At 33.4% G+C, this 24,644-nt stretch overlaps 1 protein-coding gene across 49 annotated transcripts in view; it reads right to left on the reverse strand.

Annotated features, from left to right (window-relative positions):
- Window positions 1-24,644, reverse strand: part of ABI2 (abl interactor 2) — a 123,281-nt gene that overhangs the window by 34,399 nt on the left and 64,238 nt on the right. For 27 of the 49 annotated variants that reach the window (XM_072742044.1, XM_026002510.2, XM_026002507.2 and 24 more), the window contains 3 exons: window positions 23,380-23,547; window positions 11,540-11,716; window positions 1,952-2,049 (listed from right to left, as the gene is read on the reverse strand). In XM_072742044.1, the coding sequence (XP_072598145.1) occupies window positions 1,952-2,049; window positions 11,540-11,716; window positions 23,380-23,547 (443 nt within the window). Of the gene's footprint in view, window positions 1-1,951; window positions 2,050-10,053; window positions 10,072-11,539; window positions 11,717-23,379; window positions 23,548-24,644 lie in introns of all 49 variants that reach the window. The other 22 variants (XM_026002501.2, XM_026002502.2, XM_072742034.1 and 19 more) reach the window with 1 other exon arrangement.

The raw sequence follows: 24,644 nt of genomic DNA on the forward strand, positions 1-24,644 counted from the left end.
TTGCATAAATACATGTGTACATTAATAATTAAGAATAAGTAAAAGACACTGCATGACATATTGGGTCCAAGGAAGAAAAAAAATGTCAGGAACTTAGATTTAAAATACTAAAAAGTTTAGGTATCTCAGAAATTATTATGTAAATATTTTTAAAAATTAGATAGGAAACTGATTAATTTCCAAACATTTGATTTCCAGACAATTTTTCCCAGACAATAAAAATGTTCTGTTTCATGCAAGAAAAAACCCTTTGCTGACTGAGAACAATACCATGAAGGCAATGATAAAAACAAAGTAAAAAAATAAGGGGCAAAGGAAACAAAATATGATGGCTATGCAAAGCTTATGCAAAAAAGCCAGATTGTGACCATCCACTGGTTTGAGGTGTTCAGCAACTCTGGTCTCCAATGATCCTGCAGAACCCTTGCTAATACACAAGGGAAACAAATACTGGACTATGAATAAATCTTCAAAATTTTAGAGCAACACACAGTTTTATTTTCCTAGAGACGACAGTGGGTTACCTTGCTAACGTTCTTGACTTAAAATTTTAAAAATCTGTTAGGCAATGACAGAAACGTAGCTATTCCATAGGAGAGTAAATACTTCCTCTTGATCTCTCTACTCTTACATCTGCATAATTATACCCCATCATGTCATCAACATTCTCTCCTGAAGTTTAAACCTTATTTGATCTACTAGATGCTTTTCTCTCTAATGTAAGCAGAATTTGTTTTGTTTACCCTACATAAGATAATCCTATTCCTGGCTGGAACTCATTTTTATTCTTTTACTTCCCACTGTCCTAACTATAACTCCTCTTCCAACATTATCCTCTTTTATAATTTTTTTTCTTTTTTTTTTTCTCTTTTTTAATTCTAATTCATCTTTGTCCTGTCCTGACCTCTGGTGCTTAATTAGGTTTTCTGTCATTTTCTTTCTCCTTTTTTCCTTTTTCTTTCTTTCTTTCTTTCTTTCTTTCTTTCTTTCTTTCTTTCTTTCTTTCTTTCTTTCTTTTTTTTTTTTTGGTGAGGGGGCCAAAACCAGCATTGTCAATTTAAAAAAATTTAAGTACACATCATAAAGCCAATGGTTGTCAAAGCATTTTGTCTTTGTCTTATACATTTTTAAAAAATCCAATGTGCAGTACAATGACTGAAAAGTTTGATAGAGAACAAATATTACCCCCCTTTTACAGATGAAAAAACTGAATTGCTAAGAGGCTGACTATGCAAGACAACAGAGCAGAAGCAGAGCTGGACCACAAATTTAGTCATCTGGCTTCTGGGACATATTATGTCTACCTGATCAAAATTTCCATGATAAAACTTTTTTTCATGTTAAAAACATTTCTTTAAATAATCTCTACTCCCATTGTGGGGCTGGAACTCACAACCCTGAGATCAAGAGCTGCATGCTCTTCTGATTGCGCCAGCCAGGCACCGCAATAAACCAAATTTTTATCCTATGATGCTATAGAAGAAAAATATTATAAGCTTTTTCATTAATTGGCCATTTCTGCCGAAAGTCAAACCCAGAACTCACTTCTGCTGTACTGAATTAAGCTCGGTATTCTCAGAACAACACAAGATACACAGATTTTGGTAATCTACACAGTGTTCTTCATAAGAGCAGTCTAAAAGCACAGTCAACTGTAATATGAAATACTCTAAATATTTTCTGAAATTAGAGTGCAATTTATAATAAACCATGAACTTAGGTTATGATTTTACCTCAAATTTAAAATTGATTAGAAAAATAACTTTTAAACAAAATCTTTTTAAAGTATAAAAATGTTTCCCAGAAAAAGGAAAAGTTATACACAAAACAGTTAATCTTAGGAAGAAAATATTGTTTCAAATATTTAAAAATGGTTTAAATATACGTAGTGTTTGGTTTTCAACAACACTACAAGAAATGGTTTTCAATTATTACTTAGTTACATACTTACCCAAGTGTCCCTTTCCCTGACATAGGGGGACTGGGGGGTTTCTGAGTTGGAGGTGTTGTACGCGGCAGCCCACCCATCTTCATATTCTGGGTACTCACCTAAAAAAATTTTGAGGAACAATCAACTTGTATATAGTAAAACAAAATGCCACTTGTGAGAAATAATGTTATACTATTTATTAACAAAGGAGGGGAAGGTTTAAGTAGGAAAAAAAAATTAGAGGCCATGCATTTCATATGCAATTTCTACTCTACTATTATTCTACAGTTGTACTCAAAGGACTCTTCCTAACACAGATTTTCAAATGATTTTAAACTTATATGCAAAGACTGTATTTGCCATTAGGCCATCACACCAACAAATCACTGGTCAGACTATTTGATACTATATTTAATTGAAATTCAAAAGGATAACTACAAGAACTTTAGTTTTAATAAAGAGAAATTCAATTAAAACAATAATGCCTTTAGGGACGCTTGGATGGCTCAGTGGTTAAGCCTTGGGCTCAGGGCGTGGTCCCAGAGTCCAGGATCCAGTCCCACAATGGGCTGCCTCAGTAGCCTGCTTCTCCTTCTGCTATGTCTCTGCCTCTCTGTGTCTCTCATGAATAAATAAAATCTTTAAAAAATAATAAAAAATAAAAATAATAATGCCTTTAAACAATTCCTTGTTTTTGAGATAGCAAATAGATCATAAAAATATGTTGCCCAACAAAATATGTAGTACAGTTTTGATTCACTGTAACTACAGAATATAAAATGTTGAATTGTATGATATGTCAGAAAAATTTTCAGTTTTTAAATAGTTATCAGCCTTACAATTCAGATTTCTTTACTGTTCTCTTAACTGTTCTCTTATGAAGGAATCACCTACCTGAAAACTGCCAGCTGTTAAGTCACGTTTCTAAACATCTCTAACTAGAGAGTTAGGGCTGAGGTATCCCATTCAACTATGAGCAATACAGGGGGCACACTGGCGATGTCTTAGTTCTACTGGGAATTAGACCCACTCAGGCCCAAAACAATGATTATGGGAAAGATGTAACAGAGTCCTAAATCAGAGCTGGGCCAGGACTTCTCACTAAATGCAAGGGTAAGGAAAGTACATAATCTGGAAACAACTGATGGAAACAACGCCTAAGAAGTATATAAGCACTTATACATAAAGCCCTAGAACTCTGGATGTCTTAAAGAGGTAAGAGAAGTCATTCACAAATATAGTTCAAATGTATTCTCAAATTGAGATTACTAATGGGTTAGACAGAGTAAATGCTCATCATATAGATTCACGCCTGACACTATTTTAAGCCCCTTTGTTCTGGATTGCCAAACACTTCAAAAAAAAAAAAGGATCTTAACTTTTCTACTGTCTGGAGTAGTCAAATTATACTTATAAAATTAAACTGCAAGACATTACACCATTGAAATGAGTACATTTATAATTATAATTTCAAAATGTAAATTTTAAGAAAACATATCATAATTGTATACAGAGTATTGAGGTTGCCAAAATTAAATGTGGCTTAAATGAAATTTTTAAAGCTCCTAAAATACTACTTGTTATCTGAACAGGCAAAAAATAATATATCAAGAAACAAACTCTTCAAATGAATAGTCCAGTGAACAAGTTGTGTGTGATGTTAAAACAATCTTTAATGACAAATGATACCTTTGAGATGTCAATATTTTAAAAATGAAACATTTATCTATAATCCTTTTATTGTTACTTTTAAACAATAAGTACAAAACAAACCAGTTATTAAGTAAGAATAAAGATTAACTTATCCTTGTTCTCCCCCTCATTAATAAGTAGAGGGTATGCTAATCATACATTAAAATGAAAATGCCAGAAAGAGTTTTGAAAAAAAAATCAATCCACATTTGGGGAAAATTTTAGGAGTAATATGACAAATAACCAGTAGCTTTTCAAACTGTAAATCTTCATTTATGATACCAGAAGATTTTTTATAGTAGTAACCAAAGTCCTTTAAGCTCAACCTTAAACAACATAAAACCCGAAGTTACTTTAAGTGACGAGGGAGAAGTAGGTGAGCCAACACTAAAACTACATCAATTTGCTAGAAACAGGAAGGAAAAGGAGCAGGGACAGAAAAAGTAAAACAGAATTTTATTCTATACATGGAATAGCTAAAATATTTGAAAACAGCTTTTGAACTCTGATTCAAGGTTTTGATATCTAAGGTGTTTTTATTTAAATTGCAGTATCTTCTAGAAATCTTTTAATCTGTTAAAAAATATAAACAATCTATAAATTAAAATCTGACACACATTTCCATAAACAAAACTTGATACATTTTATGAGCTGTGGGATCAAATAATCGTATCTGCTTGGATAACTGGGTTTGGATAAGTAACTTAAATCACTTAGGAAGCCAAAGAGACCATACAGAATGTCCAAAAAATCTATAATTTTTATACATCACTGATACTGTGCCCTTCTATTAAGCGAAAAGAGTTTTTCAGTATATCTTCAAGGTGGTTTTCCTTTGTAAAAAATGCTTCTATGCTAGTAAAACAATGACTATGCGATGCAGACTATAAATATTAGGGGGCACCTGTGTGACACAATCAGTTGAGCTATCCACTCCTGGTTTCAGCTCAGGGCATGATCTGTCAGGGTCGTAAGATTGAGCCCCACATGGGGCTCTGCACTCAGTGGGGAGTCTGCTTCCCTCCCTTTCTCTCTCCCTCCTTCTGCCCCTCCCCCTGCTTGTGTGCATGCTCTCTAAAAATCTTAGAAAAAAAAAAGTATATAAGTACTGTCATCTAACATGAGGAAATGGGGAAAGAACAGAACAGGAATAACTGCCAAATAAAACAATTTGTTGGGCAGCACTGGTGGCGCAGCGGTTTAGCACCACCTTCGGCCTGGGGTGTGATCCTGGAAACCCGGGATCGAGTCCCATGTTGGGCTCCCTGCGTGGAGCCTGCTTCTCCCTCTGCCTGTGTCTCTGCCCCTCTTTCTCTCTGTCTCTATGAATAAATAAATAAAAAATCTTTAAAAAAAATTCATTAAAAAAATAAAAAAATAAAACAATTTGTTTATCATAAGTAGAATCTGTATTATAATTAGAGCTTAATTATATTTGATTTATATATGGCATATAAACATATAGTTAATGGTCCTGGACCATGAGTGGGATTAAGGTCCAGTACTATGAGTATAATGCTCATTATACTTTTCAAAGTTTTATTTGGGAATCAGAATGAAGCTTTGGTGGTTGAATGCAACAATCATTCAATTATGTGGGTATTTTTTGAAAATCATCACTGAGAACTAAGTAAAGCAGGTATTAGGTATAAGGAGAAACAGTAGGAAACATCCCCCTATCCTTTTTTTCCAGCTCAAAAAGAAACTACCAAAGCAGAAGAAATATTTCATTTAAGTGATTAAGCTCACAATACTTTGCCAGTGGTCTGTGACTAAGGAATGCTGATAATACTATAAGTAGAAAAGTTCCTTTATGTTCAAAGGGTGATCCTATCTCCGACGCTTTGGAGATCTCTACAACTAGCAACAAGCATCAGGCCCATTCTTATGCTTTAATATTTTTTTCTACAGTGCTCCTACCTTTCTTGCTCTATAATTTTTTGGTACATTCCATACCTCCTTGAACTTTGATATATCATAATATAATGTTCATTACCAACCTCAGTGCTTTCCAGTACCCTGTGAACTACAGTATTGTTTATAAAGCTGGCTAGCCACATATCTCCAGTTCACAGAGGACATCACTTCTGTTACGGAGAAATCTCCCACTGACAGATGACCAGCTAGGATAGAATAGTGGCAGACACATTCTAAAATGATATCTGTGGTATATCCTTCATTTATCAACCACTTATCACCTACCAGACTACTAGGTAAAAAGTTAAAGGAATATGAAAATTAAGGGAGACATTTGGATGGGGGAGGAGAGATAAAATGGAACACAAAGGCTTAGAAAATGATTCCTCTGCTTTTAAGGAACTTGTAATATTTTGGAATAAATAAGCCTCCTATGTTTTAGGCAAAACAGAATATCTACAAATGATATAGAAATCTCCAAAAAAATATCAATATGACAGGGAAAAACTACAAAAAGTTTCAGAGAAAAATCTAAGCTGGACTGTTGCTTTAAAAAAAAAAAAAAGCAGGATTTAAATATACAAAGAGAAGAGTAGTAGTAGTATGGATAGCCTGTATCTGGCTATGGAATAGTGAGGCGGAGCAGAAGCCGTGGTCAAGCACCTCTGGGCCTTCATTCACTGTCCAGTATTGTTCCTCACTAGTCCCATCCAATGCATAATTCTTTGGCTTCCTGGAGATCTCTATTCCTCCCTTCAGAAAATATATATTCCGACTGCAATGACCAGGGCTAGGAGGAAAAGGACCAGGAGATCCTTTGAGGGAAATCAAAGCTGAAATCAGGGGTTTGAGTATGAATTCAGAAGAGGTAAAATTTTTGTAAGAGCAAGACAAAAAGCCTAAGGTACTAAGAGTCCTAAAGTAATCCAAAAACAGACATAAGGGAATTAAAGAGTAGGAATAATGGGAAAGAGAAACAGGTAAAGAAAGGAGGACAAGAAAAGAGGAATAAAGATGGGCAAATATCTGCTTGATTTTGAAAATACTTTCTGACAACCAGCCTTTGCCAAAATAGAATTGGTGGCTCAAGATCGGAACTAAAAGGCAAAAACAGATGGGTCCCCAAAGGTTGCTGTGATTATGGAGCTTTCCTTCCAAATGATGGGTCAGATAAATGCTCAAGAGTGAACCCTAAGCTGCACTTTAGAGCTGGAAATGTGAGACACAATTCATCATCCTCCTGCAGGGAATGACAAACACTTGTTAAGGAACACACTCAAGTGAAAAACTAAAGCTATTTTTTACACAGGGATAAGTTAAGTGAGATCTCAAGCAAAATTTTCAGAAGTGTTCTATTCTTAATGTGTTGGTTGTAAAACAAATCCATAACCCCTCCTCATTAATTATTTAGAATTTGCTTGCACAGCATGTCCAACTGCAATAAATACTACACTAACAGATTAGGAGTCCTTACTGCTTTTGTTTAAACTAATATATTTATTTTAAAAGTACTGAAGTTTAGCTTCATTAGTGACAACTTCACTGCTTTTAAAAGAAAAAAATCCATTTCAAATACATTAGTAATGGGGTCCTAAAATTCTTTTTACTATTAAAAAAAAAAAGTGGGACGTGATGTAATGAGCATTGGATATTATATAAGACTGATGTATCAATGACCTCTACCTCTGAAACTAATAATACATTATATGTTAATCAAATTTAAATTAAGATTTTTAAATAAAATTTAAAACTAAGACTGATATATATATAAGACTGATGTATCAATGTATCAATGACCTCTACCTCTGAAACTAATAATACATTATATGTTAATCAAATTTAAATTAAAATTTTTAAATAAAATAAAGAGTGGGAAAAACTGTATCCCAGTTCAAGGTAAATTCTACTTTTATATGGCCTCAGGTATACACTAAAACACTTCCATTATGGCATTCCACCCTTCAGCTTTTTACTCTTATGCCTTTTGTTGTAAAAATATCACCATATTATTTTCAAAGGTCTTACAAATTAAACTCTACAACTTGTGGGCAGCCTGGGTGGCTCAGCGGTTTCACGCAGTCTTCGGCCTGGGGTGTGATCCTGGAGACCCAGGATTGAGTCCCGTGTCAGGCTCCCTGCATGGAGCCTGCTTTTCCCTCTGCCTGTGTCTCTGCCTCTGTGTGTGTCTCTCATGAGTGTATGAATGAATAAAATCTTAAAAAAAAAAGAAGAAGAAAAAAAAAAAAAAACCTCTACAACTTGTTCTCCCCTGTCAACTAAAGGAAAAAAAAAAAACAAACCTAAATTTTTTTATGAAAAGAACCATGAGCCCCCATGAGAACATGCTATTCAAAATGTTAAAAATTCAACTTTTAGTATGGAGGATTCTTCTAAGTCAAATCCCATGTGTTTGGCCTCAAAGTATGATCTTTATTTAAAGTCTGTCTGAAAGACATCAAAAGTCTAACAGCAATAAAGAGCAAAAACAGAGTTCACAAAGAACTGAGGAAATCAAAGAAGCAGATAATCCTACCAACAAACATCAGGAGACCTCTAGGGCACTTGACATAATCCACAAGTCTCCAAGATCAGTTGGAAACCACAGAACTAGTTAATTATCCAAGTTAATTATCCAGTTCCTTCCAACTACAATATTTTCTCATTAATTCTATTTCCTACCTTAATGTATTAAATTATTCTATTAATCACCCTACTAAAACCATTCCTTTTTAAATACCAGAATAAAAAGAGAAATATTTGTTATATGTTGAATATTTTTTCACTCTACTTTGTTTTGTTTTACCCAAAAGTATTAGCAATGTGCTACAGGTTTACCGAGAAGAAAAATTCACAAAGAGGGACAGGAAGAAAGAAAAGACAGACTGTTGGTACATTCTAGCTTCTAGAATGAGTTCAGGGTACTCTTCTCACCAGGCAACACCACTCAGATAGAGCAGAAACACCTACATAGAGCCACAGTACTCAGGAGTGAAGCTTTTGTATATTTGTAAAGATGTTAAGGAATCTTATCCAAGTGTGGTATATTTCCTTGCTTTCTAGGGGCTTATTTCCTACTCACTTTGGTGTATCTCCCACATAGAACAGATCCTGAATCCAAGAAGGTCAAAAAGGAATCATAGTACAGTTTGGAGGCATGAGCATAGGAAAGTAGCTTAAACAAACTGGTCTAAACTTAAAGGATTAAAGAACTGGTCCATTTCTGTGTTTTTTCCTTCAGATAATCTTTCTGTGCACTTCTATCACTTTGAAGAAAACCCATCAATAGCCAAAATTTGGAAAAGAGCCAAGCTAGTTACACACTGCTTTGGGTCTACTTCTTTCTATTTTATGCAAAAGGAATCTCCTCACAATTCCACATTCCCCACTTACCAAGACTGAGACATTCTACTCAATAACACAAGAAGTAAATGCGCTCGACTCCTCTAGTCACATCTCTCTACCAGGATCTGTTGAAAAGTCTGTGGCCCTGGTTAGTATTAGTAGCTAGTTAATGATTCAGATCTCAGTTATCTTCTTATCACTTTCTATACTGGAGACATGACAGATAACAGGGTTTTAGATAGTGTATTTGAAAAGAATTTATAAACTTCAGCTAAGAAAATAACAAAAAGGAAATTCGTGCTCAGTTTGGTGAAAATGTTAGTAACCTTCTATTTAAATGTTCTTGAATACACTTGAATGTCTTTTACCATTAATTCTCTAAAATACTAAAATATAAAAAAATCCCTAAAATGTTAGTGAAACAAGTATTTCTCTAATTCTTAATGTGAATTTTGTTAAACACTCATGAACTTTTGAAGTTTTGATATAATTAATACTCAACTACTAAAACTCTTTAAGTTTATGTTGAAATATATATCTTATATAGCAATTTGAAAATGAGAAACTAATTTCCTTTTTGCAAAATACATGATACTGCAACTTAAAAAAAAAAACCTGTAACATTGAATATTTTCCATTTCTCAATTTCTTTACATTGACTAAGAGTCAAGAGATAATGACATACTGGCCACAAGGTGTATAATAAAGCACACCATTTATAGAATAAAAAGGCTATTACACAGGGGGAGGGTTAAATAAAGCACATTAGTTGGCCCTCCAATCCATAACATAAATCCTATATTTACAAAAGTCCAGCTAATTTTATTCATAATGACATTTTATAACAGGTAACCTTAATTTTAATTTCACAAAATATATGAACATTGCAAAATACACATTTATTCAAAAATATTTACCAAGCACCTAATGTGTGCATCACGCACTGTTGTAGGCACATAGGACAAAACTTTTTTGTGAACAAAACAGACAAAAAAATCTGCCCTCATGGAACATGAAGACACACCACAAAGTTGGATGACAAAACTTTTTAAAAATTAAAGAGGAATTATTTGTTGATTTTAGAAGGCCAAGTGCCAAATATCTCTTCACTCCCCATATGTAATATTCTACATAAGAACAAAGAATGGAAATCCAGCCCTGGAATCTCTTACCTTAAATCTAAGCAACCACTTAATGCATAAATGGAGCAAATAAAAGAGGTAAGGAAAAAAAGCATTGAAAGGTTAGTTGGAACTTCAGGATGTGAAGAGAAAGGAAAAAAAACAAAGAAAAAACAAGTTAAGCATTCAGCATTAAAAAATAATGTTTCAGTAGATCATAGAAAGAGTGGTCAAAGCAGAATGTGTCATGAACAGGAGGGTTTTTTTGATGAAATTATATGACATTGTTTTATTCAAAAACTTTAATAAAGATTTCTTCAAATTAGTGACCCCTAAACTCTAAAAGCCCAAATAATAAAAAGGACTCCAGAGTCCCAAAAGAATAATATTTTACTTGAATTAAGTTAAGAATTAGAGTGGGAAGGAAACCATGTTTTTATTGTATAAGTGGGCAAGCACAAATATTATGTTTTATATTCTAAGTACCTTTTGTAATTAGATTCTGGCATTACCCTAAAATTATCTATTAGCAGTTATTAGCCTAGAATAAATCTCAAAATTATAAAATTTTTAATATTTCATAAATTCAAATATCAAATTCCAGATAACAGTGCTTATATCAAAATTCTGAGAAAGAAAAAAACTTAATTTACACTGTATGTTTTCTTTTACCTAGGTCTACATTACATTTACATTAGATTTACATTTAACTGATTTCCAGGATACTAGTGTAGGATATTTTTTTAATTTAAATTTGCTTATACAGACATCAATCAATTGCATAAACTGTACAGTTTCACACATATGTATATATTCAAAGTCACATTTGAAGAGTCATTGCCCTTCAAATCACTGATTAAGATGAAAGCTTTAAGTAACTGAACACTTAGCTGAAGCTCCAAATAGTTTAAGTATAAATACCAATTTAAATCAAATTTATATGCACCTTAGTTTTGATTATGGTACTTTTACATATGCAGCAGACACTCCAATACATTTTAAAAGACAGCCAAAATATACAATGGCTACATACTCAAAAGCAGTGGAAATATTAATTCACATATTACTTTCATCTACACTACTCTCACCCAAAATGTTAAGATAAAATTATTTTAGAAAGATTCAAAGTACATGTTTGTTTATAGATGTTCCTTCTGAAAACTAACACCAAAGCGTTGCTGATAAATTTTTGAAATAAGGTGGATACTTAAAGAACATGCTGAGTAATTTTTTAATCGGTCATACTAAGTCATTAAAAGATTAGAAAAATTAAACCACACTTATTTGCCCAATCTAGATGAGGTATCCTCATAGCTGATTAAGTAAATGCATTTAAAGGTGACTGTTTAAAATTTGGAAACACAGCACCAGGAAGAAGCAAGAAGGATAGAACAGTTATAGTATTAAAGAACCTTCAGAACCACAACTGGGCCAAAACCTGGACCTCCAGGAAAGAAAAGACAGAAGCTTAATTTTCTAAAGAGTTAGTTCCATTATGGACTGCTGTTTTAAAAAGGTTGACAAAAATTATACTTACCTTTACTCCATGTCCAATATCATCTAGAATTGTATAGTCAATAGGTTTTCTAATATAACGAACTGGTCGTTCAAGATTGGCTGGAGCAATAATCTTATGTGTCCTTGAAGTGTTTTTATTGGTAGTCAAAATACCAATCTCTCTTCTTGCAACCTTCTCTTTATGAATATCAACGGTCTGCAAAATATAAACACAAGACAAAAATGTATAGTTCTAATCCCCAGAAGAATCAAAATATAAATGCTCAGACATCTAACATCATTATTCATATATTTAGCCCCAACTGCTAAATTTTGTTCTTTTTGGATCTACTAGCTTTCTCCATTCTTAGGCTAAAGCCTAAGGTTGGCAAATCATGGCTGGCCAACCAAATCTGGTCCACAAACTGTTTTTTACAACCTGAAGTTTTTTACAACCTGGGAGTATTGTTTACATGTTTTAATGGTTTTTAAAAGTCAAAAGAAAAATAATGTCATGACATGTGAAAATCATACTGAATTCAAATTTCAGTTTCCATAAAGAAAAATTTTTGGACTATTCTACTTGCTTACATATTTTCATACTACAGGGCAGAGATAAGCAGTTAAAACAAAGAGTGCATGGCCTGCAAGCCTAAAATATCAGGGGGGCCTTTACAGAAAAAGTGTGCCAACCTCTGGGTTAAAGCATGCTAATTTTTTCCCAAGCTCCATTGCTCCATTAATATTCAAACTAATATATAATGATTAAGAAAACTCCAGGTATTATGTTGGTTACATTTTTAAATAACCTATTAGTATAATTTCCATTGATGCTCAAATGCTTTTTTATTCTTAAAAAAGAGAGGCTTAAAATATAAATACAATGTTATCATCTTTTTACAAAAAAATGTATGTTTGTGTATATTTTATCATGATAACACTTAAAATATTTCATTAATTTATCCTATTTATTAAATGTTCACATAGGATAAATGTGTTTTTACTTGGTCTTCTATTTGTTGATAGTGAATTTCTGTATAAACATAGATAACTACTATCCCTAAAAAGCATTTCTCAAACAGCAGGTTGTAATTTAGTGGTATGTGAAAGGCAATTTTTTATTTTTTTTAAATTTATTTATTTATTCATGAAAGACAGAGAGAGAGAGAGAGACAGAGACAGAGACACAGGCAGAGGGAAAATCAGTCTCCATGCAAGGAGCCCGATGTGGGACTCCATCCCAGGACTCCAGGATCACGACCTGAGCCGAAGGCAGACGCCCAACTGCTGAGCCACCTAGGCGTCCCAAAAGGCAATTTTTTTAATAAAAAAAATAGAAATATTAGACTAGACTATATATGCATAGTAAGTATTTTTCTTGAAATATTTGTTATATATTTATATATATAAATATATATGTATATTTGTTATATATATGAAATATTTGTTATTTATTTATATATATATATATAAAGATACAGGAATTGTGTACTGGGTGCAACATAAAATATATTTTTTTACTGTGAGTTGCAGTCAAAAAAGTTGGAAAACACTTCACTAAAATTGTTCATATCTCTCATACTCTTCCTGGGCCAAGCAGCAATTAACAGACACTCATTCCTCCCCAGTCCTATTTCATTTTCCCCTTTCTGAAAACAGAACCAGGTAATAACATAGAAATGGAAAGAAAAGATGATAACCATTATGACAGTATTAAATATCACTATAAGTAATCTGAAAGCTGATTATCCCTCTAAACTATCCAAGGTATGAAGGGAACTTGAAACAAAAGTCTCCTATTTCAACCGAAAGATTTTAAAAGCAACAGTATCTATAAGCTTCACAACTAGTATCTAAATGAAGCATCAAATCAAAGGTTGGCCAAGGTAGTTAACTTTATCATTTTAAATATTTCTTTTTAAGGCAAAAATAATCTTTGAGCTTTCCTGAGCACGTTAAGTAAAAATTACAAAACCTGCCTTCCTTTTCAACTACTACAGGAGAGCTGTAACAGAGAAACAGACATTTATACATTAGTGACAATATTGGTATTTACTTATTTTTAACTTCAGAGAAATAAAAATCTCATTTTAAATAATTTCTAATGCGTCATGCTGAATCATTAAAAACATGCACTTAGAAATATTTCATATGTTTTAAGTATGCTTCAAAATAAACAAAACCAAAGAAAATATGGCACTTTTTTTGACACCTATTTTTTTATAACTGGTCTTTACCATGTCAATAAAAGAAAATTTATCAGAGAATGTAATCGTCTTGAGACACTGTTCTTACTCCAGTTTTTAGAAATGTAGTTATACTAATCAAAAAGGAAACCATAAGAATGCAAACCCAGCCAACCATAGAATTCTAAGCTTACTGCAAACAAACTTTAATTTCAAGTTTTAATGGTGGAATTATTAATACATCTCTGTATTAATAAATAAAATGAGGGGGAGACCTGGGTGGCTCAGCGGTTGAGTGTCTGCCTTTGGCTCAAGGTGTGATCCCAGAGTCTCTGGATCGAGTCCCACATCAGGCTCCCTGCATGGAGCCTTCTTCTACTCCCTTTTCCTATGTCTCTGCCTCTCTGTGTCTCTCATGAATAAATAAATTTAAAAATCTTTAAAAAAAATAATAAAATAAAATGGGAAAGCAAGTTTCCATATCTGCATTAATATAGTTACGTTTTATAATAAGCACATATTTTTTAACTGTGAAAAAATTAAGACTTTTTTTTTAAAAAGCACTGAAAACATTTGATCATTTGTCTGGGGATTGGAGGCACTTACATATTACTTATAAGTTCTTCTTATATATGCACAAACACAGCCCAAACCTACAGACCATTACACTAAGGATAAAACAAAAACCAATATAGCAAAGAAAAAATATCTCAGAATTATAAGTCTAAAGTAGGCTCTTACAACTTCCTGAGACGGAAAGCAAAGTGCAAACAATGAACTATAAGAAAATACAACCCTTCATCAGGAAGGGACAATTTTCCCAGCACTAAACTCCAAAAGGAATTTTGGCTGGAGGAATTTTGAACAGAAAAATGTTGCTTCTTATATTCTCAGTTAAAAAAAAAAAAACTCAAGGCATGTTTTAAAACATAAATCTTAAGAGCATAACATCCATGGAAAATCAAAAGAATTTAGTTTGGTTATATAATATTTCTAGTTGTTTACTCTAAAAGAATTCCTACATCTTAGAAAAACTAGACCAGGGTTTCTCAATAGCAACACACTTGACATTTTGGGCCAGATAATTTTTTGCTGTGAGAGGCTGTCCTGAGTATTGCATTCATGTGAAGAAGTATCCCAGTAGACCTGTAGCACTCCTCCAAACCAAGTTGTGATAACCAAAAATGTGTGACATTACCAAATGTCTCCATGAGGGTAAGTGAACCAATGATTTAGCGGGGGTAATAATTTACTTGTCCTTACATTACACACTCTGAAATATCAATATCAATTACTTCCAAACTTCTTACAAGAGCTGACTTAAGATTAGTATCTCTAGTAACTAAGTATAGATAGTGGTGTTATCAACTTTTTAAAAAACATCTATAATAAAATATAAGGTTAAGAAAACCAAAGAGCATAATTTGTATTCCTGCCATCCTACTACAACACTAAGTTAAACTGGAGGAGTTCTTGTGAACAAAATCATATCTATATTCAGAAAATAGCTATGTTTTTATGTGGAGTCTGAATAATAAAAGAGAACAATGAATCTACTACTCCATTAGGAAGGAAGAGAAAGTTTGGTCCATAAGATTATGAAATTTTCAGCAATCATCTACTTCAAATTTTTCAAAGCTTTCTCTTGGGGAAAACCATATTCAAATTAGAATAATAGAAGGAACACTCCTCTCTATATATAGCTAACATCAGCATTTATCAACTTACAACTGTCAGTTTTAAAAGAATTTTTGTAAAGCTCCTATGATGTATTTTTTAATTTAAAAATAACATGAGTTAATACATAAAATCTTTTATATATATACGTATATAAATATAACTACTCTGTTTTTTCCTAAATCTAACTCATTGCTTGCACTAACCACCATTGCATTTGCCTTCATTATATTCTTTGATGTTATAAAGCTAAAATGTATTAATGTTAAATTTTGGAAGTACAAGTTCAACACTGATGCTTAGGAAAAATTTTATTTTATTTTTTAAGATTTTATTTATTTATTCATGCAAGGCACACACAGAGAGAGAGAGAGAGAGAGGCAGAGACAAAGGCAGAGAGAGAAGCAGGCTCCATGCAGGGAGCCCAATGTGGGACTTGATCCTGGGTCTCCAGGGTCACGCCTTGGGCCAAAGGTGGCGCTAAACCACTGAGCCACCCGGGCTGCCCAAAGAATTTTAATAGTAAAATAAAAGCATTCCAAATTTGTCCTGGATTTTTAAAGTTACTAGTTATATGACAATAAATTTATTCTTATTTAGTAGAGATCTTAAGAATAGCGCTTATCCATGGCAAGTAAAAAGTTTAATTAGCAAAGACCAAAACTAATGAAAGTACACTTCTAATAAACACCATTATTGTTCCTACCAGCTAACCAAAAAATACACCAAGTAATATCACTGCAACTGTGTGGACTATTATTATTAATAGATCCTTATTAATTTGTTTCTCTATCCTTCTCATTGTAGCAACTGCCAAGCTATGCAGTGCCAAACCCAAGGCCTCTAGAACACCTCTTATCATCACCTTGAGATAGTTATACTTGCTCCCAGCTCCCTTGCAAGCCTGAGACCCACTCCCACATCTCCTTCATACACAGGCCACAACAGATATCAAGAAGGTACTATATAAAATATTTTGTTTTAGGATTATCTTTATATTATGTGTCCCATTAACATGGATAATTAAGAGCTGACTGTACTGCACAGCACTACTTCAGACAGCTGACCATCAGTGTGGGAAAATATCTGCAAAGCTACAGTGGACTAACTCAACTAAGTTGCATGTTTTCATATGTCTTAATTTTTTATTAGTAAGTTAATGTTTCATAAGCTTTTAATTGTTTAAATGACAAATATGCTTAAATATACTCAAATTGTTCACCTTTCATAAAACAAATTAGTTACTACTAAATGGTAATTTTCAGTTATTTGTTAATAAGATGATATAAACTATACATAAATTAAGAACTATATAAATCCTACTTTTTATGCATAATAACATACCGATAACCTTTAGTAGGATTTCCTTAATTTAAAATAGAATTTTGGGAGCGCCTGGGTGGCTCAGTTGGTTAAGCGTCTGCCTTTGGCTCAGGTCATGATCCTGGGGTCTTGGGATCAAGCCCCACTTTGGCTCCCTGCTCAGTGGGGCATCTGCTTCTTCCTCTACCCTGCCATCCCACTTGTGAGCCCGCTCTCTCTCTCTGTTTCTCTCTCAATTACATAAATAAAATCCTTAAAATTGAATTTTTAAACAAGGCTATCAAGTTTTTTAAACAAAAAAATTACCTTACATGGTGAGTTCCTCAGGGTGTAGACTTTCCAATGCATTTTACTATCTAGTTCTTCAGAAGAATTTCTTCCCTTCTACGGCATTTTATAATAATCCTTTCTGATTTCTTTTGCTATTTGCTAACTACTTCAACACCTGGCCAAATAAGTTCTAGTCAGCTCTTGGAAGGGTGGGAGGAACAATACTTTTTAAGCTCTTTATGTTGCCTTTTGACCCCTCTTGATCTTCTCCTAAGCCATGATAAACTGAATGTAGATCATACTGATTCTCTCTAGTAAGCTGAGAAGAGATAGGCCTGGCTTAGAAGAATTTTAGTTCACAAGTTTGTAAAATTTTAGTCTGAAAAATGTTCTGCAGACCTTTTTTTTTTTAACTTACAAGAAATGGACACAAAGTCAAGGACATGGTAAATAGCATTCATCCATACACATAATACTCACTGACTTAAAAGTAGCTATCTATGTTTATACAAGTAATTCAGAAAATTCTATGTTCTGATAATTACATGTTCTTGAAAAATATTTATTAATTTAACTCCTACTCTCAGCTTGAAAATTAAAAATGTCAGTTAGCTTTTTAAATAATATGCTTCCAAAGAAATGATAAGACAATAGCAACAAAGTTAGAGATCGAATTTCTTTAAAACTGCCATCCTTGGGGTGCCTTGGTGGCTCAGTTGGTTAAGAGTCTGCCTTTAGCTGAGGTCATGATCTTGGGGTCCTGGGATCAAGCCCCAAGTTGGGCTCCCTGCTCAGTGGAGAGTCTGTTTTTTCCTCTCCCTCTGCCCCTCCCTACTGCTGGTACCAGTGAACTCACTCACTCATTCTCTCTCTCTCTTCCCTCTCTCAAACAAAATGTTTTTTAAAAACTGCCATCCTTGAGGGGCACCTGGGTAGCTCAGTTAGTTGAGTACCTGACTCAATTTCAAAGGCTCAGGTCATGATCTCAGGATACTGGGACAGAGCCCTGCATCAGGTTCCCTGCTCAGCCAGGAGTCGGCTTGTCTCCCTCTCCTTCTGCCCTTCCCCACAGGCTCACAAGCATGCATGTGCTCTCTCTCGCTCTCTCTCTAAAATAAATAAATCTTGGGGCACCTGGGTGGCTCAGTAGTTAAGTGTCTGCCTTCCACTCAAGTCATGATCCTGGGGTCCTGGAGATCAAGCCCTGAGTTGGGCTCCCTGCTCAGCGAGGAGCCTGCTTCTCCCTTTTCCTCTGCCATTCCCCCCGCTGTGTTCTCTTGCTCTGTCACATAAATGGATAAAAATCTTAAAAAAAAAAATCTTTAAGTATTAGAATCAGATTAGATTCTTCTCTGAAAAAAAAAAAAAAATAGGGCAACCCGGGTGGCTCAGTGGTTTAGTGCCACCTTCAGCCCACGGCCTGATCCTGGAGACCCGGGATCGAGTCCCCTGTCGGGCTCTCTGCATGGAACCTGCTTTTCTCCCTCTGCCTGTGTTTATACCTCTCTCTTCTGTCTCTGTCTCTCATGAATAAATAAAATCTTTAAAAAATAAAATAAAAATAAAATAAATTTTTAAAAAATTGCCGGGGCACCTGGGTGGCTCAGTGTTTGAGCGTTTGCCTTTGGCTCAGGGCGTGATCCTGGGGTCCCGGGATTGAGTCCCACATCAGGCTTTCCGTGGGGAGTCTGCTTCTCCCTCTGCCTGTGTCTCTACCTCTCTGTCTCTCATGAATAACTAAGATCTTTAAAAAAAATTGTCATCCTTGGAGCACCTGGCTAGGTCACTCAGTGGAGCATAACCACAGGGTTAAAAATTCAAGCCTTACAATCGGTATAGAAATGACTTAAAAATAAAAATCTTAAGAAATAAAAATAAATTTGACATCCTTAAAATACCTAAGGTAATCCACATCAAGAACCTCTCCTAATACTTCTTTTTTTTTTTTTTTTTTCTAATACTTCTGATGGATATAGTGAGTGTGGTATAAATTACTACACTACTTAATGCTATTATTATCCATTTACTACAAAAACAGTCTGATACTAAGTAGCCATAATCAATTCTATCTTGTTTTTCAAAACCTTCAACTTTTAGAGAAGGAGTTATTATTTTGTTGTGTTGAACACAACTATGTATGTTTCCTGATACACCTTCCTGATATATAGTGGTAGAGTTGAATTCCCATCCTCAGATTATAAATCAGAATAATTTCTGAATAGTTGTTTCCTGTTTCAGGAAACAGCTGTTATATCAGTGATAGAAGGCTGAGGTCAGTGAGCACAGACAGGTGAATAGAGTCAGCAGAAAAGAAAGAAAGCAAATATAAATCAAGTTCATTTGTGATAATCTCAAAAGAATAAAGAATTCAAATTGAAAGATAGCTCAGAAATCATCTAATCAGTCTTACCATTTTACAGATGAAAAAACTGAAGTTCAAGTAAGTCAACTGTCAAGCAAGTCAGCAGAAGAACCAAAGTAAAATCTAGATCCTTTACCATCTCCACGCCTAAACCTATGGACAAAAGAGCTAGAGCACTAAGAGGCTGAAAAGTATAAGGTTCTTACCCAGGAAACAGGAAAAAGATACTGATAAGGAAAGAAATACCCCAAAGATCTAGTATCTCCTAGTCCTGAACCACTCTACCAGACAACACTTACAAAACAATTCTTGGTACTTACTACCGTTCCAATAAACACATGATCTTGTCTTTGACCTGACTGAACCTCCATCCCAATCTTCTCTCCAAATTCTCTGAATCTAGTATTTTTGCTCCAATTGAAAAAAAAAAAAAAATCTAGTCTCAATATATTGGAAGACCTTTCTGGCTCCCTCTAAAAATATAATAATATTTTAAATAAAGTGTAATAATAATATAAGTACAAAACACTTGGGAAAAAAACGTATTTTAGAACAAGGGCTTACAAACTACAGCTTACATGCCAAATCTGGCCTTCAGACTGCTTTTATATCACATACAAACTAACAATAGTTTTTTTACATTTTTGAAAAGTTGTTTAAAAACATATACATACAAAGAACATGAGATTGATACCACATACCTGGACCACAAAACTTCAAGTATTTACCATCTGACCTTTTAGAGAAAAAGCTTGCCAATCCTTTTATTTAGAATACTAAGTATTTGTTTTATACACAGAAAATGTTTTCTCATACTATAATCTTTCAGTCTAAATACTATCAAATAGCTTTGATGTTCAATTGACTTTTAAAACAAAGGACTCTACCTATTCATTAAACATAATTGAAAGATACTTCAATCCTTAAAGCATCTGATTTAAACTCTTCAATCCTTAAACTCTGATTAACTAGCTGTAATATAGTTTTGTGAATTTATTGCACTGATGCTGGACCTTGTGGTATATCTGTCCCTAAATAAGTATTGTTTCCCCCTTCAATATTACTGTAAACAATGGCACCCATTGTAGCATTTTTTTTTTGTTTTGTTTAATATGAAAACTACAAACTACCTTAATTTTTACATGTGTTTCCTTATTGTAGATAAGCCTGTCTTGCTATCTGGATTGTTTTTGTGTATATATGTTCTACCAATTAACTACTTTTGCAGTTTTAATCTTGTATTCTTCTACTTTGTTTTGTGTAAAATGGGAAAAATAAAAAAAGCTGGAATCCCCCCCCCAAAAAAAAATGGTAAAAAAATATGTATAATTTTTTTTAAATTTACTGATTTCGGGATGCCTGGGTGGCTCAGTGGTTGAGCATCGGCCCAGGGTGTATTCCTGGAGTCCCAGGATTGAGTCCCACATTGGGCTTCCTGCATGGAGCCTGCTTCTCTCTCTGCCTACATTCTCTTCCTCTGTGTCTCTCATGAAGAAATAAAATCTTTAAAAATAAAAAAATAAAAAATAAATAAAATAAAATTCACTGATTTCTTAGATATAGCCTTCTATCACCCCATTTCTCCTATTCAACCTCCCCCCAACATGCTATTTTGTATAGACTTAACAGGTATTTACAGCTGCAGATCCCTCAGTCATCCTGGGACTACTCAATTCCAAATGAAGATGATTCAAAATAAATAATAAAAATTAAAACAAAATGAATAAAAAATTTTTAGAAAAAAAGGTTCAACATATTCAGGGCTCTGACTCAGTCCCCTGTTATTTCTGATCTACTGAATCTTTATCCATTCATCTCTCCCATTTTTCAATTACTCCTTTAAAACTGCTTTAAAACACACTACTAATTAGACCTATTAACTATAAATAGATTAATATGATACTAAAAATAAAATGTTCTTATTAACTGAATTAATACATCTAATTACAACTTAGGTAGATTTATACACCTTCCTCAAGATTGCTACTCTTCTCTACCAAAGGAGTACAGAATTCTAATAAAAAAACAAATGACTTTAAAAAAAAATGACTATCAGGCCACTTGGCTGGCTTAGTTGGTAGAACATCTGACTCTCAATCTCAGGGTCATGAGTTCAAGCTTCACATTAGGTAGAGAGATTACTTAAAAAAAAAAAAGATGATTATCTTTCACTGTTATTTGCTTATTATCTTCTACCTTCACAGTCTTATACACTCTCTTACAAACTAATAACAAACTATTCATCCTTTTTAAGAACTCTAATATATGAATTTCTCTTCTGCATTTGCACTTTTCTTCTTACTTTCTTTTTGGGTCCTTTCCTAAGGACTTCAAACATGCAGAAATTTTAAGACTTTCAAGTGTAAACTTCAAAATTCTCTATCAGATCAGTAATTTGTCAACATTCCTCCTTCTATAGAAAACAAGTTCATCTATTTCATCATTATTATTTCTTCTAAGGGATCTCTTCCGAATAAAATTTCCCTCTCATTCATTAAAACTCACCAATACAAAAAAAAAAAAAAAAAAAAAAAAAAAAAAAAAAAAAAAAAAAAAAAAAAAAAACCCTCACCAATTCTTTGGAGTTGTTTTGTTGTTTTTTTACTTTAAGAGACACAGCAATATAACAAGCAGTAAATTATACAATCTCTATAGAAGTTTATATTGGGGGGAGGTGCCTGGGTGGCTCAGTTGGTTAAGCATCTGACTCACGCTCTCAGCTCAGTTTTTGATTAGGGTCATGAATTCAGGCCCCGCACTGAGCTCCACATGGCATGGAGCCTACTTAAAAAATAAATAAAAGTTTATATGGGATGTAAAGAAAACCCTACAGTGACAAATTCATATTTAAGATCAAATTTAGTATTAAATAACAAGAAATCTCTTTAAATTAGTCTGATGAACTTTCAAATAATAGAAATATATGGGAGTTCTCCAATATCTGATTCGATTATCTCAACTGATTTTATTTAATTACACAAGTTAAGCTTCAGACTTTGAAAAATTGTTCGATTAGTCAATTTCAGAAGAGTCCTGAACTCTTAAGATAAACAAAAAGAAAATATAATGTACATTTTTTATAATGAACATTTTAAAATTTGCTATTCCAGAAAACTTCTAATCATTTAGATCTAAAAGAATGTTGAATACTAACTACATCATTACTCAAATAAGAGTGCTAAACTAGAAAAGCTCCAAGATCTCACCAGAGAAACAAACAGGCAGATCAAAACCTTTACTTTTTAATGTTTTTTAAATTTTGCAATTACAAATTGGCTTTTCACTGAAGTATTTAGATGGCTCCAAAATACAGAAATGGTTATGAAAGCTATGACATATATACACATGATACAGCCATTGAAAATGTTTATGAAGAGCTTATAACATCACGGGAAGACATCTGTTGTCATAGTAAATTAACAGAGCAAAATCCAAAACTCTATACGTAATATAATCACAGCTACATTTTAAAAACTATTTAAAGGAAAAAAAGTATTGGAACAAAGTAAAACAAAATATTAAAGGTAAAAAGTTTGAACCCTGGATGGTTTTTTTTTTTCATTTTATTTTTCTATATGAGAATGGCTATTAAAATGGAAAAAGTATAACATTAAAATTTTTTAAATCTTATATAAAGATAATTTTTTAAGTTCACCTAGATTAATATTTCCATTATTGAGGTCCCATCCTGGTAAACAAAAATCCTACCAACAGAAAAAAAAATTTAAAGAAGTGATCAGGTTATCACACTAAATTTTTTAAAAAGATAAATAAACATGAAATTTGGTAAAAGTCAGAAGAAACCAGACAAATTTTCACCTAAAGGCTGCTTACTTTAACTACTGAATTTTAATAGAAACCATTAAAATTTGCTTCCCTGTCAAAATCAGAGAAGATAATGACTCCACAAAAAGAATAAAAAACAACCTGATATTGAATTTGTATTTTCCAAATCATACAGGCAAGCTAACTCACACAGTAAATGCTGCCAGAATTATATAGACTGCCTGTGTTTAAAAAAGTGTTCCCCATAGGCAAAATAGAAAAACAGTGTGGTCTCACTTGTGAAATATGATTGATTGAAGATTCCATCCTCCGTAGCTGGGATGCCTGAATATCCAGCATCTGTAGGACATTGTTGGCCAAGGTATTTATCAGATAGGCAACACTTGCTAAGGACTGGGTGGTGTAGGCTTTGGTTTCTTCTAGAGCTCGCTGCTTATCTGCTGACTAAGGAGGGGAAAAACAATCATTAATTTAAAGATAACCCAGTTTATCAATCTACTCTACAAAAATACTCATCAAAACCATTGTTTCTGAATCTACACAGACTAGTAAAAAGGTTCTGAATGTTAATTATCAGTATCATTAAACCCAACAACTACTGATTGAGTTGACTAATATTTACATGTTGAATAGGTAACGTCTTTGTATATCTACAGCCATTTAATAAATGAGTTCCACTGGATGTTTTCAGCAATGGCAGCAAGTATATAGCTTCTCAAGATTAGACTCCTGGAAAGGTAGCACTGATTTAAATGTCTAAATTCTGGCATCCATTTTTCTACTTTCCTGAATTTGTCCTTTCCTTCCACTCAAAGTATGAAATGTGTTTATGATGTAATGTCTCATTAAAGTAATGACAATGATAAAATAAAGTCATAAGTAAAAATAACAAAGTAAATAAAAATGGGTAATAATAATAATGATAAATAATAAGAAATTGAAATAAAAATAGTTAAATGGGTGCCTGGGTGGCTCAGTCAGTTGGGTGTCCTACTCTTGATTTTGGTTTGGGTCATGGTCTCAGTGTCATGGGGTTAATCCCCAGTTGGGCTCCACACTCAGTGCAGCCTGCTTGAGATCTCTCTCCCTCAGAAATAAATATTTTTTAAGATTAAATAAATATATAAGTATATAAATTTTTAAGAATAAAATAATCAAAGAAATCTTTCTTCTCAAGCATTTTAAGTGTTACAAATCTATGAGACATAAATTGCTATCAAAACAGAGTACCCAGTAAAAAACAGTCAATTCATTATTTCCAAGATCCCAAGGCAAAACAATGATAAAGACACACATTCTATGCTGCTAAATGCCAGACACCATCTACTTGTCCTAGTTCTGTAAAAAAAAAAAAAAAAAAAAAGGTTCAGTAGAAAGTACACAAGCCTCTGAACCAGAGCCTTTCATCTTCAGGTAAGCTCTACTATTTACTACAACACAACAAATTGGACAAGAATATTAGTTTCTCAGTTTCCTCAGTTACAAAGCAGAGGAAAACCTCTCTGATAAACCTCTCTATCAACCATTCTAAATAGTGTGAA

Source organism: Vulpes vulpes, chromosome 16, assembly GCF_048418805.1.
Source record: "Vulpes vulpes isolate BD-2025 chromosome 16, VulVul3, whole genome shotgun sequence".
NCBI lineage: Eukaryota > Metazoa > Chordata > Mammalia > Carnivora > Canidae > Vulpes > Vulpes vulpes.